This window comes from Nematostella vectensis, chromosome 9, assembly GCF_932526225.1.
Source record: "Nematostella vectensis chromosome 9, jaNemVect1.1, whole genome shotgun sequence".
Taxonomy (NCBI): Eukaryota; Metazoa; Cnidaria; class Anthozoa; order Actiniaria; family Edwardsiidae; genus Nematostella; species Nematostella vectensis.
In genome coordinates this window covers 6,791,122-6,811,242 of record NC_064042.1, presented here as the reverse complement: position 1 = coordinate 6,811,242, position 20,121 = coordinate 6,791,122, and the positions used below count along the sequence as shown (strand labels likewise).

General features: G+C 41.9%; 1 protein-coding gene across 2 annotated transcripts; it reads left to right on the top strand.

The window, feature by feature from the left end:
- The first annotated feature begins 6 nt into the window (after positions 1 to 6).
- LOC5518176 (run domain Beclin-1-interacting and cysteine-rich domain-containing protein) lies at positions 7 to 19,083 on the top strand. 2 transcript variants are annotated; one of them, XM_032362644.2, is made up of 19 exons: positions 7 to 225; positions 2,048 to 2,252; positions 2,928 to 3,034; positions 3,697 to 4,552; positions 5,292 to 5,392; positions 5,779 to 5,829; positions 5,977 to 6,184; positions 9,193 to 9,344; positions 10,208 to 10,447; positions 14,777 to 14,850; positions 15,061 to 15,125; positions 15,375 to 15,492; positions 15,726 to 15,846; positions 16,179 to 16,240; positions 16,308 to 16,386; positions 17,255 to 17,329; positions 17,408 to 17,501; positions 17,874 to 17,946; positions 18,625 to 19,083. In XM_032362644.2, exons 1-19 carry the CDS (start codon positions 40 to 42, stop codon positions 18,710 to 18,712), a joined length of 2,955 nt encoding a protein of 984 aa, XP_032218535.1. In that variant the 5' UTR covers positions 7 to 39; the 3' UTR covers positions 18,713 to 19,083. The 2 variants fall into 2 exon arrangements, with proteins under 2 accessions (XP_032218535.1, XP_032218537.1); XM_032362646.2 differs by lacking the exons at positions 17,255 to 17,329; positions 17,408 to 17,501; positions 17,874 to 17,946; positions 18,625 to 19,083 and adding an exon at positions 17,087 to 17,131.
- The last annotated feature ends 1,038 nt before the right edge of the window (positions 19,084 to 20,121 follow it).

Sequence of the window (20,121 nt, the reverse complement as noted above, 5' to 3'; positions counted from 1 at the left end):
GGATGTGACATCATATCATAGAGTCAAAAACAAAACAAAATGGCGACCGAAGACGATGGTTTAATACACGCCGCAAAAAGATGTCAACTTCTTTCTCGTGTTAAATCTACAGTTGATGGGTTGTTGGCGAATCATAGCACCAATGTTTGGTCCGTTTATGGCGGCCTTTCTAGACTGACTGAGGATATTGAAAATATTTTACAGCATGGATTAAAAAATCAGCAGGTATGAATTGTTTAAGAATAGTTGAAGTACTTGAATAATCTAGAATAACGAATAATATAACGGCTATCAATTAACGAAACTTACGGCATTCAAGGTGAAAAACAAGAGGAAGATAGCATAAGCCTATAAGTCTAATGAAATCATAATAGCTGTAGAAATTACATAAGTACAACATACACAGCAACATATTGTGATTTCTTGTTGTTTATGTAAGCTTAATATATAGATTTAGGCACTGCCTACAAGTTTGTTATTATCTTTATATAATTTATTAAGTACCTTGCCCTAATAAAAACCCTTTTATAGAAGTTCCATTCATGTACACTACTACACTAGCACTAGGTACATTCTGACCGGCTTTGCCCTTGCAAAGAAACAAATAATGGATGAAACAGCATTCCAAATATAAAATGATATAGTTAGATACACTTCAGGTGCCACTTACTAGTGATACTCCATCACCAAGGAAATTAAAATCCACAAATATACCTCAGTCATGCATTACATATTGGTGAACCCACCCTTTAGCATGGATGGAAATGAAAACCTTGTAAACATCTGTACTCTAAAACATATGTATAAATCGAACAAGCTAAGTGTCATTGATACAGTAGCTAGACTACTACGTATTTCTGTCATTAAATTCTTACTTACCGTGAGGAATATACGCCTGAATTTATAGAACTTGAAAGTAAGTATTTACGAATTTAACATTTTCATGGCGATTGTCAGTTGAATAAAAGCCATTCAAGTGCCAAAATTATAAACCAATCGGAATTCAAGTAGATGGTATTTTAGCCAATCAAAACAAGGATAGATGACATTGATATGTCATCTTGACATCATACTAAAGCTGGTACGGTGTTTTAGTTTGAGCGATTGGTTTTGGCACAACAATAAATGAAAAAAAAATGTCATATTCAAAATGCAAATCATCGTCAAAAACTCACCTTGGCAGTGTTTCTTTTTTGTCGCTTTATGTTTGTCGCCTAGTGGTTGTGTTTGCTTTTTGTTGTAAACTGTGATCTTTCTGCTAGCAAGGAACTCGTCAACACAAGTGAATGATTTTTATAGCTGAAAACAGACATCAATCCAAGGCCTTTTCCTCTCAGGATCTCCTTACATAGATATAGACGTGGGTGGATATAGAATGGTGAAAAAGTGTAGAGCCTCTCCTCTTAGTCTTCTTTTCAGCTGCTGCTGCTGCCACGGGCGGGAATTTCCATCGGCTCGTACTTCAGACAAATGTTTCCTCAAAAAGTTCAGCCCATTTGAATCTGCTTATTTTCTCATTAAATACCATTTTCAAGCTGCATTTCTTCTGTTAACATACGAACTTTGCAGCACAAAGCGAGGCAGTAAAAAATACACAACAGCGTAAGATCGAGTAGGGCCTGGGAGTTGCACGATTGACTGGATGGATGGGTGGATGGATTGTGACACACATTGTACCAGCGCGATGACCACAAAACCAAGTCGCATAAGCTATACCATATTTCTATACCTATGGAGCTCCGCGCACCCTGCAGCCGCGCTAGCTCCGCTATAAACTAAAGTTAAAAATAAAACTACTGCAGTTTAAGCTCTTTTGATACAGCAATGTTTAATTCGTTAAACAACTCTCTCATATGTATCTTGTTAAGGTTTGTTAAAGGAATTTTAGCTGCTTTAATATAGCTCTTATTTTAGTATGAAACTGAAATACTATTTGTTTGCTTTAATCTTGTTTATACTCTTATCAGACTCTTTTGCTCTGACAATGAAGTTATCGTATGTACAGCAAACTGACTAATTTCGAACATATTTCTTTTGTTGTTTTCAGAGTTTATTTGGTGATCATACTGACTACACAATATTCATCAAGAAAATACAACCAGACAAATCACCACACACGATACAGAAAAGCCCGACAGACCCATCTGATAAGGGCCGCCTGTGGATAGAAAATGCTTTATTAGACCATTGTTTATCTATTTATTTACAAAAACTTGTTGGGAATAAACCACATCTCAAAAGTTGTTATCAAGGTACGTATATTATAAATTGGTCGGTTTTACTTCCTCTTCTTGGCTAGCAGTGAGGCATTATTCAGTGGAACTACGTAACATGGAAAAGCATGTTGCCATTAATCACCTGTACTTATAGGAGCTGCATGTTGTTTTGATATATCTATTCTTGTAATGCCATGTATGGTAAAAGCTCTATTTTGAAAACATTGTCTGCACAAAATGCCTATTGTCGAATGGTAATTCTACTATCCTAAGATTCCATGAGTCTTGACATATTTCTACTGAATACATGTGATTATTTTACTTTCTGTTATCTCTTATTAATACTCATTAACAGCAATTGGTCTTACTACTTACACTTGAGCTGTCATTTGCCATTTGCATTGACAATGTTTTTTACAAGTAGTTTTACATAAGAGGTGTGTAGCTTTATCAAAGATAAAAAGATTGGCTAGTTGCGTTAGCATTTATTGTTTGATAGATACTAGATAGGGTTTTATTCAATTGCAATTGCAATATAGCACAGAATTACAGCAAAGGGTCAGCACATAGCGTTACTCAACATTTTACAAATATCAATAGGTTACAATGTCACAATAGTGGTTGGTTGTACTATAGGAATAATATGTGTTGATTTTTGTCATGTCGTAGTATACAATCTTGGTAAATGCACATTTGTTGTCCGTCTTTCAGATTATGCATTTCTTAGAAGCAACTCACACTTTCAAGCTCTTTGTACATGTTTACAAGCCATAGAGAAAAGTGACCCAAGCCTGCTAACCGAAGTCAACCAAACTCTGGTGTGTAAATCTTGTTAATGCGTATTACATTCCGAGGTGTTTGTGAACAAATAACAGGTGTTCATAGATTTTATTAAAATACAATTAATAATTGCCAGTTAAAATATAAGGTATACGGTAATGTAGAAACATATATATACCCCCAAAAATGTCACTGGCTGCGGTGTGAGTATCCATGAGAGGCAGAGCTATTAGGCAGAGGGATTATTTTTTTAGTTTGGGCCCACTGAGGGATTAGGGACTTGAAAGAAAATGTACAGTCGAAGATCTCTGAGTGACCACTCTCAAAAGCGACCAGTGCCATTAAAGATTTCATTTGTTTTTCATTTGTTGTTAAGCTCTCTAAGAGACCAGCTCTGTTAACAACCACATTTTTTAGGTCCCAAGGGTAGTCGCTGACGAGAGCTTCTACTGTATTTTGATAAAGGAATAGGGTAGAGAAATGCAGAGAAGAAGGTCAAATAGGAAAAGAGTAGAATTTAGCACTAAATGATTATCCAATGCAACATCTTGAAACCTGATCATGAACCAGTGAATTCGCATAAAAAGCTTTGTTGCTTGTGTCTGTAAGGTTCCTGGTAAGAAAAATGGGTATTACATACTATACATTGTAAGAGTGTTTAGCTTTTAGTGCAATTGAATTTTCTGTTATTGTTTCTAAGCTTGACAAATGCCAGTACATTGAGGAATGGCTGACTGCAAATGAAGATGTGAATCAAGGAGCCAAAACAGAACTACCTAGGAAACCTTTAGGAATGCATGAAAGTAGTTTCTTGAAAGACAATTTGAATATAGCTTACTCAGACAGTGGTGGAAGTGAAAGAGAAGAATTTGAAAGCATCGCAACACAGTGCAAGAACGGGAAAAAATCAGACAATGATAGCAGCGATACTGAAGACGAACTTGATTTTAGTACAGAAAATAATGGAAAAGATCTTAGTTCTTCTCCTCAAATTGTCAATAATGAATTCATGAACATTCAAGAACTAAAATTAGCAAGGGAAAGGCTAAAACTTCAAGGTTTCAAAGCTGTCCAACCCAAAAGAAAGATAAGCCAAGTGACCCTTGCACAAGCAGCATTATCTGTTGTTTTGGAAAAAGAGGAAAGAAGTCCAAGTCCTTCTCAATGGTTTGACGCAGAAGGATTTTTAAACACCAAAAGGAGTACAAGTTTAAATAATGTTCACAGTAGTGAGAATTTTACAGGTATTTTACAAAGTCAGAAATCGTCTACGCTTCCTGATACAAGAACTAAGAGGAAAAGTGTTTGTCAGGAAGACCTTGTTGATGGGACTGTCTGTATTGGTGAGCCCTCGAGTAGGGTTCTCAGTGAATTTGAAATAAAGAAAGCAATAGGACACAACAGATCAAAGTCAGATCAAATTGGACTTAACAAGATGAGAAAGATCCAAGTTGAGAGCATGGAAGAACTACCTAATGAGCGGTTACGCTCAAACTCGGATTCCAATTCGGAGGAATCTGTAGTTAGACTGTCCTCATCTCTACCCAGCAACTCAGGCAAGTAAAAACACTGTGTATTATGGAGGTCTTTTGGACTACTTTGGGCATGAACAGAATTTTGAATGTCTCTAAGACTACTTTCAGGGCATGGATTGCATTATGAAGGCTTTTAGACTAGACTATACCTTCAGGGCATGGGTAGTCATGGGAAATGGGGTTAGGAGTCACAGCTGGCCACAGCTAATGACTTTTTATTAATGTGATTTTCACTATACTTTTTGTCCTTAAGAAAGAGAAGGCACAGAGGAATGCTTCCTGAGGACATCTTTTTTTACTTATTATTATTATTATTTTTTATGCCCCCTTCTATGCTGTTGTTGTTCTTTTTGTTATGGTTTGGCTGGTTTAGCATGTTTGTCCTAACTTTAGAGTGATTAAGAAAAGGAGTTGTTCTCAGTTTTAGATGGAAAATGTGTAGTGCAGCATACAGCAGGATTTTCAGGAATTACTCCGCTGGTTAGCTAGATAATTGAGCCAGTTGTTTAACACAAAATCGAGTCAAGAGTGTTGAAGTGTTTAGAAGTTATGATTCAGTTGGCTTTAACCAGACAGTGAAATTTGCCAGAAGTCAGCACCAAGCAACCCTAGCCAGCGACGCCTGCGTAAAACGCCTTGGAGGGAGGCTAGGGCAACCCTGTTACAGCACGTACAATTAACTAAATATTGATTAGTACTCCTGTTTTTGTAACTACTCGTCTACCCTCATGCTTATTCTAACACTTGCATGTTTCTATAGTTTCTTTTTACTACAATGACCCTTTATACCCAAGTCAAGAGGAACAATCTCTGGCGACAAAGCTGGCATCTGAGGACCTGAGCTCTTGTGAAATGGATAAAGTAAGTTTATATATCCTTTAGTTCCCACTGGTTCAAATGTGAGCTGTATACGATGCCTGGGGCCTGTACATCCAAGCAGCGGTGTAGCCAGGATTTTTAACAGGAGGGGGCCCAAAAGTGAATTTCAAGGCATTTTCTCCTGTATTTTACGGAAGATAATGTCTCATACATTTACTGTATTTTTGGCTGCTAAAAGGCAGCCTCCCCTGCCAAGTGTTAAGATGATAGGCTGAGCTACAATCCCTGCCTGTCCCCACATACAGGATATGTTTGTTGTATGTGGTTGCCGGACCTTTGCGCGATTTTGTTATAACTACTTCTGTTATGCGCCTGGATAAACTGCTGTATCAGGATCTTGATTAATCATAGATTAATTTTGTTTGTAGGAAAACGCTCATTTCAGCATATCAGAGGCTTTGATAGAAGCTATAGAACAGGTAGGATCATGAATATTCATATTTTTGCTGTCTGTAAGTTTGTGTTAATTGTAAAGATTGATTAACTGCTCCTAAGTGTTTGAACAAAAGAAAGGTCTTCTTTTCCTTTGCTTGCTTGAGAATCATGCTTTCTTGTTTGGCCACCAGATGAAGTGTGACGAGATCATTGGGTCTGATGATGATGATGAATATGATGAAGATGAGGAGATCCAGCAGCTGAAGCAGGAGATCGAGCGGCGGAAGATTGAGAAGAAACAAGAAAAGCTTCGACAGCAGCCGGCCTTCAGTGACGACACAGGAACATCTGGGCAGGACAGCTTGGCATCTGGACCGAGCACAACCTCAGCCTCCTCAAGTAAGTCTACCATGGCCAGTATGCGCACTGCTCACATACTTCCTTATATTAAGTGGACCATTAGCACCAACTTCACCTCTAAAAAGTCCACCATGACCAATATGTGCACTGCTTGCTCCACCTCCATCCCCTCTAGTAAGTCGACCATGACCAATATGTGCACTGCTCGCACAACCTCCATCCCCTCTAGTAAGTCGACCATGGCCAATATGTGCACTGCTCGCTCCACCTCCATCCCCTCTAGTAAGTCGACCATGGCCAATATGTGCACTGCTCGCTCCACCTCCATCCCCTCTAGTAAGTCGACCATGACCAATATGCACACTGCTCACACCACCTCCATCCCCTCTAGTAAGTCAACCACGACCAATATGTGCACTGCTCACACCACCTCCATCCCCTCTAGTAAGTCAACCACGACCAATATGCACACTGCTCACACCACCTCCATCCCCTCTAGTAAGTCGACCATGGCCAATATGTGCACTGCTCACACAACCTCCATCCCCTCTAGTAAGTCAACCACGGCCAATATGTGCACTGCTCACACCACCTCCATCTCCTCTAGTAAGTCGACCATGACCAATATGTGCACTGCTCACACCACCTCCATCCCCTCTAGTAAGTCGACCATGACCAATATGCACACTGCTCACACCACCTCCATCCCCTCTAGTAAGTCGACCATGACCAATATGTGCACTGCTCACACCACCTCCATCCCCTCTAGTAAGTCGACCATGACCAATATGTGCACTGCTCACACCACCACCATCCCCTCTAGTAAGTCGACCATGGCTAATATGTGCACTGCTCGCTCCACCTCCATCCCCTCTAGTAAGTCGACCATGGCTAATATGTGCACTGCTCGCACCACCTCCATCCCCTCTATAAGTCGACCATGGCCAATATGTGCACTGCTCACACCACCTCCATCCCCTCTAGTAAGTCGACCATGGCTAATATGTGCACTGCTCGCTCCACCTCCATCCCCTCTAGTAAGTCGACCATGGCTAATATGTGCACTGCTCGCTCCACCTCCATCCCCTCTAGTAAGTCGACCACGACCAATATGCACACTGCTCACACCACCTCCATCCCCTCTAGTAAGTCGACCATGGCCAATATGCACACTGCTCACACCACCTCCATCCCCTCTAGTAAGTCGACCATGGCCAATATGTGCACTGCTCGCTCCACCTCCATCCCCTCTAGTAAGTCGACCATGGCCAATATGTGCACTGCTCGCTCCACCTCCATCTCCTCTAGTAAGTCGACCATGGCTAATATGCACACTGCTCACACCACCTCCATCTCCTCTAGTAAGTCGACCATGACCAATATGCACACTGCTCACACCACCTCCATCCCCTCTAGTAAGTCGACCATGACCAATATGTGCACTGCTCGCTCCACCTCCATCCCCTCTAGTAAGTCAACCACGACCAATATGCACACTGCTCACACCACCTCCATCCCCTCTAGTAAGTCGACCATGACCAATATGTGCACTGCTCGCACAACCTCCATCCCCTCTAGTAAGTCGACCATGACCAATATGTGCACTGCTCGCACCACCTCCATCCCCTCTAGTAAGTCGACCATGGCCAATATGTGCACTGCTCACACCACCTCCATCCCCTCTAGTAAGTCGACCATGACCAATATGTGCACTGCTCGCACAACCTCCATCCCCTCTAGTAAGTCGACCATGGCCAATAACTGAATGCCATAACTGAACCGTTTAAGTGGCTATCTCTAAGTTGCATATTCAATTTACATGATTACTTTTCTGTGTACCACGCTTAATGATAGAAACTCTATGGCTCTTTCGATAAAGATGACCATTTGAAGCATTTGGCCGAAGGATAAGATTTCGAGACAACCATTGCCTGACTTGAGTTTTCTTTCAAACTTGCTAGACTGTGAATACTATATTGAGCATCAGTTTAATGGCCCCTTGAAACACAATTGCACTGAAAGAGCAGTTTATCCCCGATGCATATCATTGCCCCAAGCCTTCATAGTAGTTTTGGTGGTATAATATATTTTTTTACCTAATTATGACCATAGTTCCTTTTTTGGTATCACTAAATCATATTACAAGACCGTTGTCCTAAGTTGGGAATATTCTGAGTTATACTCTGAACACAAACATTGTGCTTACTCAAAAGGTGGAAGTGTCAACCCGATTTAAACATCAATTTAGACATCAATTGTGTTGAGTCAAAGTTATTAGTCCTAAGTTAAAACAAATAATTATCGAAGAGTTATCGACCGGCCTCCTAAAAAATCCAATCGGGATTTATCAAGTTCCTAGATTATATTATTACTGATAACTTAGATTTGATGGAGCATCATTCTCATGACAAGACCGGTGAGTTTCTTAACAAGTTTTCTATGTCTCTTTTTCCTTCGGCTTCTTGTCCAACTGTAGCTGCCTGCAATTAGCTCAACTGTTGATATAGTCACGAAAAATCAAAATGATTATCTCTGATATTTTTTAGATCATTTCCCAATTCACTTTTATCAGCTTTGAGTCCATAGCTCAAACGGAAATTGGATTACTTTTTGTGATAAGAGCACTAAGATGTTTTAAGAATCTATTATTGCTGAAATGGAATATTAGAAACTGCAGTTAATTACCAGTTGATAAATACTTTACTTAAAAAGGGGTAAAGCTAGAAAATGCACTCTGCGTGAGCCTGGGTTAGGCTTTGTTTATCTAGAACCTCTGCTCGAGCTGAAATACAGACATAAATTGACTTGCTCTTTGTGCGCAGCGAAGTGTTTATAGTATATATGAAGATTGTAAATCGGTCTGGAGAATGTCTATTGGGAGAGCTCGGATCTAGAGAAAATTCCTTGATAATTTATGTGAGTATTTCAGTAATGTGTGTGAAATTTTAGGTATTGCAGGGTCTAAAAATCAGCGTTTAAAAGACAGTATCTTCGATTTAATATCGTTATCCAAGAAGAATTTCACACCCCTTAAAAATGTTTTACAGAATCCAGCTGTTACCCGGAAACTGATGACAGTGATGCCGAGTGGGAGGAGCTACCGCGCAGAGATGAGCACGTGCCTGACCTCGCCCAGTTTTCCTCCTCAGAGACCACACTAGTCTCGGAATCTGACCTCTCTAATAAATCTGGACTAAAGGTGAGCTTACCAAAAGTGAAATCACACTTGTCTCGGAATCGGACCTCTCTTCTAACACTGGTCTAAAAGCGAGCCTTACCAAATGGGAAATCACACTAGTCTCGAAATCGGGCCTCTTTTCTAACGCTGGTCTAAAAGTGAGCTTACCAAATGGGAAATCACACTAGTCTCGAAATCGGACCTCTCTTCTAACGCTGGTCTAAAAGCGAGCCTTACCGAATGGGAAATCACACTAGTCTCCAAATCGGGCCTCTTTTCTAACGCTGGTCTAAAAGTGAGCTTACCAAATGGGAAATCACACTAGTCTCGAAATCGGACCTCTCTTCTAACGCTGGTCTAAAAGCGAGCCTTGCCAAATGGGAAATCACACTAGTCTCCAAATCGGGCCTCTTTTCTAACGCTGGTCTAAAGTGAGCTTACCAAATGGAAAATCACTCTAGTCTCGGAATCGGGCCTCTCTTCTAACGCTGGTCTAAAGGTGAGCTAACCAAATGGGAAATCACCCTAGTCTCGGAATCGGACCTCTCTTGTAACGCTGGTCTTAAAGTGAGCTTACCAAATGGGAAATCACTCTAGTCTCGGAATCGGACCTCTCTTCTAACGCTGGTCAAAAGGTGGCTTACCAAATGGGAAATCACTCTAGTGTTGGTTCTAATATCTTTTATAACCCTTGTTCTAATATCTTTTTTAATACTGAAGGTGACCTTACCAAAGGGTAAGGTGTTCTTACTTTCACTGGCTCCTATTAGTAAACGCGGTACTTGCTGCAGTCTTTATCTGTAATAAACAACACAATAATGTTACATTTTTTTAAATGTTAAAACACATTTTCTTATGGTCTGGCCGCACATGTTTTTGCACAGGTCGATAGCATCGAGTTCAGCACTTCCCCTCCCCTTTCGGCAGAAGCTGTCGCCAAAAGCCTTTTGCAAAAGTTCGCCAACAAAAAGCACCCGGCAGCGTCCGAACTTCAGTGGCTTGTCTCCGAGAACGACGTGCCCCAGTCTTTACTACCGCTGCCCCAGACGTACGCGGTCGCACCTGATGATGTGTTGAGCGACCACGAGGAGTCTGGGAAAATAAAGCAAAAAACGTCAGCACGAGTGAGTAAAGGGATTCTCACTAGCCTGGCAATTCTTTTATTTTGTTATTATTTGTTTGTGTTGCTCTCAAGAGTAATGCATAGGCAATACAAGAAAATATTTAAAAAACAATTGATAAATGTGACAAGAATTTACGGATAGACCATGATGAAAAGGGCTGTTCGCATCTGGTGCTGTAGTTGCCATTGCTATTGTAGTTGCTTCTGATGTCGTTCGTGTCTATGATGCCTCTGGTGCTATATCTGCCCACTGGCGCCGTAGTTGCCAATGATGCCGTAGTTGCCAATGATGCTGTAGTTGTCTCTGGTGCCGTTGTTGCCTCTGGTGCCGTAGTTACCAGTGATGCTGTAGTTGCCTCTGGTGCCGTAGTTACCAATGATGCTGTAGTTGTCTCTGGTTCCGTAGTTGCCAATGATGCTGTAGTTGTCTCTGGTGCCGTAGTTACCAGTGATGCTGTAGTTGTCTCTGGTGCCGTAGTTACCAATGATGCTGTAGTTGTCTCTGGTTCCGTAGTTGCCAATGATGCTGTAGTTGTCTCTGGTGCCGTAGTTACCAATGATGCTGTAGTTGCCTCTGGTGCCATTGTTGCCTCTGGTGCCGTAGTTGCCAATGATGCTGTAGTTGCCTCTGGGGCCGTAGTTACCAATGATGCTGTAGTTGTCTCTGGTAGCGTAGTTACCAATTATGCTGTAGTTGCCTCTGGTGCCGTAGTTGCCAATGATGCTGTAGTTGTCTCTGGTGCCGTAGTTGCCTCTGGTGCCGTAGTTACCAATGATGCTGTAGTTGCCTCTGGTGCCGTAGTTGCCTCTGGTGCCGTAGTTACCAATGATGCTGTAGTTGTCTCTGGTGCCGTAGTTACCAATGATGCTGTAGTTGTCTCTGGTGCCGTAGTTGCCAATGATGCTGTAGTTGTCTCTGGTGCCGTAGTTGCCAATGATGCTGTAGTTGCCTCTGGTGCCGTAGTTGCCTCTGGTGCTGTAGTTGTCTCTGGTGCCGTAGTTGCCAATGATGCTGTAGTTGTCTCTGGTGCCGTAGTTGCCAATGATGCTGTAGTTGCCTCTGGTGCCGTAGTTGCCAATTATGCTGTAGTTGTCTCTGGTGCCGTAGTTACCAATGATGCTGTAGTTGTCTCTGGTGCCGTAGTTGCCAATGATGCTGTAGTTGCCTCTGGTGCCGTAGTTGCCAATGATGCTGTAGTTGCCTCTGGTGCCGTAGTTGCCTCTGGTGCCGTAGTTGCCTCTGGTGCCGTAGTTACCAATGATGCTGTAGTTGTCTCTGGTTCCGTAGTTGCCAATGATGCTGTAGTTGTCTCTGGTGCCGTAGTTACCAATGATGCTGTAGTTGCCTTTGGTGCTGTAGTTGTTAATGATGCTGTAGTTGTCTCTGGTACCGTAGTTGCCAATGATGCTGTAGTTGTCTCTGGCGCCGTAGTTGCCAATGATGCTGTAGTTGCCTCTGGTGCCGTAGTTGCCTCTGGTGCCGTAGTTACCAATGATGCTGTAGTTGTCTCTGGTGCCGTAGTTTCCAATGATGCTGTAGTTGTCTCTGGTGCCGTAGTTACCAATAATGCTGTAGTTACCAATGATGCTGTAGTTGCCTCTGGTGCCGTAGTTACCAATAATGCTGTAGTTGCCAATGATGCAGTAGTTGCCTCTGGTGCCGTAGTTACCAATGATGCTGTAGTTGTCTCTGGTGCCGTAGTTGCCTCTGGTGCCGTAGTTAAGAATGATGCTGTAGTTGTCTCTGGTGCCGTAGTTACCAATGATGCTGTAGTTGTCTCTGGTGCCGTAGTTGCCAATGATGCTGTAGTTGTCTCTGGTGCCGTAGTTGCCAATGATGCTGTAGTTGCCTCTGGTGCCGTAATTGCCAATGATGCTGTAGTTGCCTCTGGTGCCGTAGTTACCAATGATGCTGTAGTTGTCTCTGGTGCCGTAGTTACCAATGATGCTGTAGTTGTCTCTGGTGCCGTAGTTGCCAATGATGCTGTAGTTGTCTCTGGTGCCGTAGTTGCCAATGATGCTGTAGTTGTCTCTGGTGCGGTAGTTGTCGATAATGCTGTAGTTGTCTCTGGTGCCGTAGTTGCCAATGATGCTGTAGTTGTCTCTGGTGCCGTAGTTACCAATGATGCTGTAGTTGCCTCTGGTGCCGTAGTTACCAATGATGCTGTAGTTGTCTCTGGTGCCGTAGTTAACAATGATGCTGTAGTTGCCTCTGGGGCCGTAGTTACCAATGATGCTGTAGCTGCCTCTGGTGCCGTAGTTGCCTCTGGTGCCAATGTTGCCTCTGGTGCCGTAGTTACCAATGATGCTGTAGTTGTCTCTGGTGCCGTAGTTAACAATGATGCTGTAGTTGCCTCTGGTGCCGTAGTTACCAATGATGCTGTAGTTGCCTCTGGTGCCGTAGTTACCAATGATGCTGTAGTTGTCTTTGGTGCCGTAGTTGCCAATGATGCTGTAGTTGCCTCTGGTGCCGTAGTTGCCAATGATGCTGTAGCTGTCTCTGGTGCTGTAGTTGCCAATGATGCTGTAGTTGCCAATGATGCTGTAGTTGCCTCTGGTGCCGTAATTACCAATGATGCTGTAGTTGTCTCTGGTGCCGTAGTTACCAATAATGCTGTAGTTGTCTCTGGTGCCGTAGTTGCCTCTGGTGCTGTAGTTGCCAATGATGCTGTAGTTGCCTCTGGTGCCGTAGTTACCAATGATGCTGTAGTTGTCTCTGGTGCCGTAGTTGCCAATGATGCTGTAGTTGTCTCTGGTGCGGTAGTTGTCTCTGGTGCCGTAGTTGCCAATGATGCTGTAGTTGTCTCTGGTGCCGTAGTTACCAATGATGCTGTAGCTGCCTCTGGTGCCGTAGTTGCCTCTGGTGCCAATGTTGCCTCTGGTGCCGTAGTTAACAATGATGCTGTAGTTGTCTCTGGGGCCGTAGTTAACAATGATGCTGTAGTTGTCTCTGGTGCCGTAGTTGCCAATGATGCTGTAGTTGTCTCTGGTGCCGTAGTTGCCAATGATGCTGTAGTTGTCTCTGGTGCCGTAGTTGCCAATGATGCTGTAGTTGTCTCTGGTGCCGTAGTTGCCAATAATGCTGTAGTTGTCTCTGGTGCCGTAGTTGCCAATGATGCTGTAGCTGTCTCTGGTGCCGTAGTTACCAATAATGCTGTAGTTGTCTCTGGTGCCGTAGTTGCCAATGATGCTGTAGCTGTCTCTGGTGCCGTAGTTACCAATGATGCTGTAGCTGTCTCTGGTGCCGTAGTTACCAATGATGCTGTAGTTGTCTTTGGTGCCGAAGTTGCCAATGATGCTGTAGCTGTCTCTGGTGCCGTAGTTGCCAATGATGCTGTAGTTGCCAATGATGCTGTAGTTGCCAATGATGCTGTAGTTGCCAATGATGCTGTAGTTACCAATGGTGCTGTAGTTGTCTCTGGTGCCGTAGTTACCAATGATGCTGTAGCTGTCTCTGGTGCCGTAGTTACCAATGATGCTGTAGTTGTCTCTGGTGCCGTAGTTGCCAATGATGCTGTAGTTGCCAATGATGCTGTAGTTGCCAATGATGCTGTAGCTGTCTCTGGTGCCGTAATTACCAATGATGCTGTAGTTGTCTCTGGTGCCGTAGTTACCAATAATGCTGTAGTTGTCTCTGGTGCCGTAGTTGCCTCTGGTGCTGTAGTTGCCAATGATGCTGTAGTTGCCTCTGGTGCCGTAGTTACCAATGATGCTGTAGTTGTCTCTGGTGCCGTAGTTACCAATGATGCTGTAGTTGTCTCTGGTGCCGTAGTTTCCAATGATGCTGTAGTTGTCTCTGGTGCCGTAGTTACCAATAATGCTGTAGTTACCAATGATGCTGTAGTTGCCTCTGGTGCCGTAGTTACCAATAATGCTGTAGTTGCCAATGATGCAGTAGTTGCCTCTGGTGCCGTAGTTACCAATGATGCTGTAGTTGTCTCTGGTGCCGTAGTTGCCTCTGGTGCCGTAGTTAAGAATGATGCTGTAGTTGTCTCTGGTGCCGTAGTTGCCAATGATGCTGTAGTTGTCTCTGGTGCTGTAGTTACCAATGATGCTGTAGTTGTCTCTGGTGCCGTAGTTGCCAATGATGCTGTAGTTGTCTCTGGTGCCGTAGGTCGTGGATATCCGCGGCCATGTCATGCCAACGAAAATGTCGAGAGACTAACTTTGATGCAATGAGATGTGCCAACCAAAATGAAATTAAAATACACAAGAAAACTGTGGTGTAGAAACCTTTGTTAAGAATAAAAGGCATTTGGCTTGTGCAAATTGATCCGATATTTGATGCTTGTCTATTAGTTTGTATTATTTTTTTGCTGTCTGTTTTCAGTGCCGCATGCGCGGAAATATGGAGTGGGCACCACCTCGCCAGCAAGTCATCTTCCACGTGCACCCCTCGAAGAAGTAAGTTCTCGCGCCAGAAATGCCTGCAACTCAAATTGTTGATCTTCGCAAACAATACGAAATTATCGCCCACATTCGTATGTATGTTCTAGATTATTGATAATTGTGAATTGGCAATCAAAAGTTGCCACGACGCACAGATAAATAGACAATAGCCTCAAAATAGCCCGCGTACACGAGTCTTAATCACATAATTTGTCTTGTTTTTAGGAGGAAAGTTCTAATGGAGCAACAGAATTACCGCTGTGCAGGATGTGGGATGCGCGTAGACCCAGGTTAGTGCTAAGTTGAAACTCTCTGGCTTATTTTCATTTTTAACTAATTATGGCAAGTTCTAGGCTGAGTAGTTAGCCTTTCTTAATGTGACCCACATTAGAAAAAGAGACCAGGCGAGGTTCTATTCAACAGCAAGCACTTTTGCAGCAAAATAAAGCTTAGTAGCAGACCTAGTGACGTGACATAGCTCCGCCCGTCCTGTCACAGATTACCCCCAAAGGAACGTTAACATCGTCTTCTATTGACAGATTATATGAAGCGCTTTCGCTACTGTAATTACCTCGGCAAGTACTTCTGTAGCAGCTGTCACCAGAACGAGCCGATGGTTATTCCTGCGCGAATCGTACGGCGTTGGGACTTTAGAAAGTATCCTTTACTCTGTGGTAACACAACTACGTAGTCGGGCTGAAATCGCAGTGTCCCTGCACTGTTACTGAAGCTTTATCTTGGACCTGCGTCCCCTCTTTCCTTACGTCCTCCAGTACAATTAAGTAGAGTCTGTTAAAAGAGTTCTTCGGCGCAAGGAGAAAACGTAGACAGCGAGATTTTTACAACGTAGGTGTTTCTTATCATTTGCTGTTCCATAACTCTCGCACCAGATATGAAGTCTCTAAATTCGCTAAAGACTTACTAAATAATATCCACTACGACCCGCTGTTTAACATCAAGGATCTGAACTCCGCACTGTACCAGCGGGTCCGCGCCCTCGCTGAAGTCCAGGTAGAGTTGGGCGTCAACGATACTATGCAACCCTGAGGTCCCCTAGCCCAAGTCGAATACTGTAATTTATTCCTAAGGTCGATGCCCTTAACACTGTAGTCCTAAGCTCATATCACAGCACTAATTTTTAGTATCTCGTTTAAATCAGCCTCAGACTGTGACGGAACTTTATGGAATGTTCTGGGACTCTTTTCTGTCGCTGTATGTTAATTCACCTTTCACTTATAAGAACAGTTAAGGTTAATGACCTTGTAAGGACGTTGTTATTGTCTTCGCTCTAATTTCATTGGTAAATGCTGTTGCATTGTTTTAATATTCTTTCTTTTCCACAGACCCTCCGTAAGCAGCTGTACTTCTTCCGGACCTTCGCCCAAACATGTAGAAAAGCAACCGAGTAAGTGCCTCGCCCGATATTTCAGAAATTGAAACAAGCAACCGCAACTTGATTTAATGCGTTTCAGGTTGCGTCAGGATCTTGCCCGTATTCCCGACCACATTTTTACGGAGGAACATTTATTTTCCGTGGAGGACTTGTTACAGGTGTGAATGTTAATCAGGTTCTTTACCTTATAAAGAGGGGATAATCAGGGGCGTAGCCAGGGGGGGCGCTCAGGGGGCCAGGGCACCCCCTTATACAGTAAATGTATGAGACGTTACCTCCCTGTTAAAAATCCTGGCTACGCCCCTGATAAGACATTGTATATTGTTCCTTTACATTACCCCTCTTCATGGGTGCATTTCTATTTTGAAAACCTTGGCTCTATGTATCCTGGACAGTGTATATTCCTAGAGGCTCGAAAGATTACGTCTCTCGAAAAACCGTCTCTCGAACCTAGCGACCAACCTGTAAATGTGTGATATTAAAGTACCACTATAGAAGTGGGAGTCCACCTTCAGTGTTTGTACTTGGCAATATAACCAAAGGGGCATTAACATACTAACACTTCTCTCTGCGGCCCAGTGTGCCTTATACGTCAGTCCATCTCATTAATTGTAAACTCAGAGCAATTCAGCCTAATGCTGCAAATCGGGACGAAAGTCAACTCTCTTTTCCTTTCTCACCTCATTTCAAAGAGCGGAGAGATGGTCATGTTGTAATGGGGCATATTAATCTTTTTACTTAATCCCTTCTTCATGGATGTATCTTTATTTCTTGGTTAAAAGCGGGGAGATGGTCATCTTGTAAGGGAAATATTGATCTTTCTATTTCAGTTCTTCATGGATGCATCTTTATTTCTAGGTTAAAAGCGGGGAGATGGTCATTTTGTAAGGGAAATATTGATCTTTCTATTTCAGTTCTTCGTGGATGCATTTTTATTTCTAGGTTAAAAGCGTGGAGATGGTCATCTTGTAAGGGAAATATTGATCTTTCTATTTCAGTTCTTCATGGATGCATCTTTATTTCTAGGTTAAAAGCGGGGAGATGGTCATGCTGTTTCGCAGTCTCGTAACACGATCCTATAGACACATCAGCGATTGTCCGGTGAGATGAAATATGATTCTATGATGATATTTAACGATGATTGGGGTGAATAATCGAATGTATTATAATTTTTCTAAGCTGTGTCAAGCTAAGGGTTTTATCTGCGAGTACTGTAGAGATGGCGATGACATTATCTTCCCTTTTGAGCTCCAGCGAGTCGTACAGTGCGTTGGTGAGTTGAAGAGTTTATGAAACAGTATTTTGGTTTCAAATGGGATTTGATGTGTGGCAAAGAGGAGACAAACAAAATATTTAGAGAAAACACCAAAGAGTTCTGCATCAAAAAACGGAGCCCGAAAGCAGTTGTTTTTTATTGACGTAGATAAGTAAAAAGGACTCGAACTATAAAAATCCTCAGAACTACTCATGCAGTTGAATTAAAATTATATTAAGTATAGTTATGCGAGTTGTTTGGCTTCGGTCTTCCTTTGTGCTAACACCACAGGAAGACTAGTTGCGTGTGTCACGTATATCGGATGTATAATTCCTATTATTTACTTTTGCGTTTTTCGCTTATTTTTATCGTATAATTGTATGTGTTCAGATTGTCGAGCCTCATTCCACAAGGGCTGCTATGTGAAAGGGAAATGCCCGAAATGCGAAAGGATACGAATTCGGTACGTATAGCTCGGCCAACCGAAATATAAATGCTCATATATGGGACCGAAAGGTACACTGAGAAACAAGATGCCGTCTTTTTGTGCGAATTTCTTTTTTTATATTTGTGTTTAATTCAAAACGAAAACTTTTTTCCCAAACGCTTCTCTCTTCGGGAGGAATATATTTGTAATACTTTTAACTTTTAATGGCTAAATACACGGCATTTCTTCGATCGAAAGTTACTGCGGGTAACATTTTAGTGCCACCAAATGCAAGTAATTATGGACAATCCATATAATACACAGATAAACAGATCACTGAAACCATGGTCAACGAAAATGATAGGAAGTGAAATTAAGCCATGTACTTATCTTCTCCATTCAAGGTTTTATTTGTCGCTTTGTTAAAATCCCTTTTTGTCTGGTATGTTTACCCTTTTTTGTATTTTTAAGGAAAGCCAATCACGCCGCTATTTTATGCTCCCGCACAATTCCAAGTGACTCAAAGAATTCATTTCCATCGGCTGATTCAAGAAAGTAACTGAGAAACTTTCAATCAAATATTATTAATAAAGTATCAAACTTCAATCGTGTATGGCTTTTCTGAAGTTTCTTTGCTAAGAAACCGTTATAAACAATGAAAACATGAGAAATTGATCGACATTTTCTAATGCCCTGCACTTTTTTGTTTTTCAGTAAAAGCCTCATCTCCGCCCCAAGCCTCACAGATGAAGAGGCAGACAATGCACGCCCGCGAGTCTCCGAAGACATTGACCTGCGGTAGCACATGCTGATATATCCTCGAATATTTGAATAATTTTTATTGAGCCTTTCAAGGTTTTTAGGTGGTCGTTAAAAGTTTTCTAAATGTTTGAAATTTGAGAGAATTTATTGGCAATTGAATTTTTCAGTATTTTTTTAAATAATACCCAATGGAATGAATAAAGCATTTTCCAAATTTTTAAAGTGATTTTCCAAAATGTTTTCCGGCTTTAATACCCCTCCAAATTGAACACTACCAACATTGCAATTGACAAATGGCAGTTCTACGACCTAAAGGACCCAGGGATCCAAGAATATTTGTTTGAGATTCAGAATAATATAAATAAAACATAACGACTTCTTATTTGATATAATAAATATATGATTCTGACTGACATCGCTTGAGTTTATACACCTAAAATGCCCGCTTCCGCTAGTCCCAATATCTTAGGTAGCTGGTTATTTGGATGAATTTTTTTCTACGCTTTTCTGTTGATAAAGTGTGGTTTTATTTGGGAGGGTCAAAGTGGATACTGTGGCGATATTCGCAAAATTTGGTAGCATCGACTCGCAATTCGTCAGTAAAACTAGTTGGGAACTTGAATTTTTTTGAGGAGCTATTGTGCTGGAGTCGATCTTAGAAAAAACTTGGACTTTAGCTAAGATAGCTGACATCATCTAAAGAAGCACAGGCTCTGAATTTGCTCTATCCTCAATCCGTTACTACTTGTTTTAGTCATTTGGAGTTTACTTGCAAAATATTTTAATAAATTCTATCAAATTTTGGATTTGACAGATAGCTCTTCAAAGACGAGAAGAACTGATCTGATTACTAAGCAAACATGTTTAACCCAGATATGCTGATGTTTTTGGATAAATCTGGTTTTGTTTTTATTTCTACTTCAACACAAACAACACTTCGAGAATCGCGCATTTGCATACTCTCGTCAACACTAAAATAATCAATTTTGTTTTGTTTTTCGTTATCGCTCAAAAAGGCAAACGAACAGTCAGTCGTTCTTTTGTTTAAAAAACGTTTAATATTATTTTCATCTTCTAGGACAAAACGAATCACAAGAAATTACGCCACAGTTTTATCGGTCTTTCCAGGATCCCAGTAAAAACCAATCTCAAAGGTTTCTTCCGCTGTGTTGCGAAAGTAGATTTTTTTCCACTCACTAACATTTGCGAACTTTTTCACATCCATAAATCTATAGCTGTCAATGACAGACTTTTTGTTAGCCGAAAGAACTTTGAGGCAAATGTTGATGGCTGTCATATTTAAATCTCCCGCCTGTCTGAAATTAGATCCCATGATGCACCGCGGGTTACGACACACACATCCGCGATTATGCGAAGCTATTCAGGACTTTTTGCGGTTAGCGGGGTTGTGTCACTCGTGGCTAATCGTCGACTCTAGTGTAACCCATA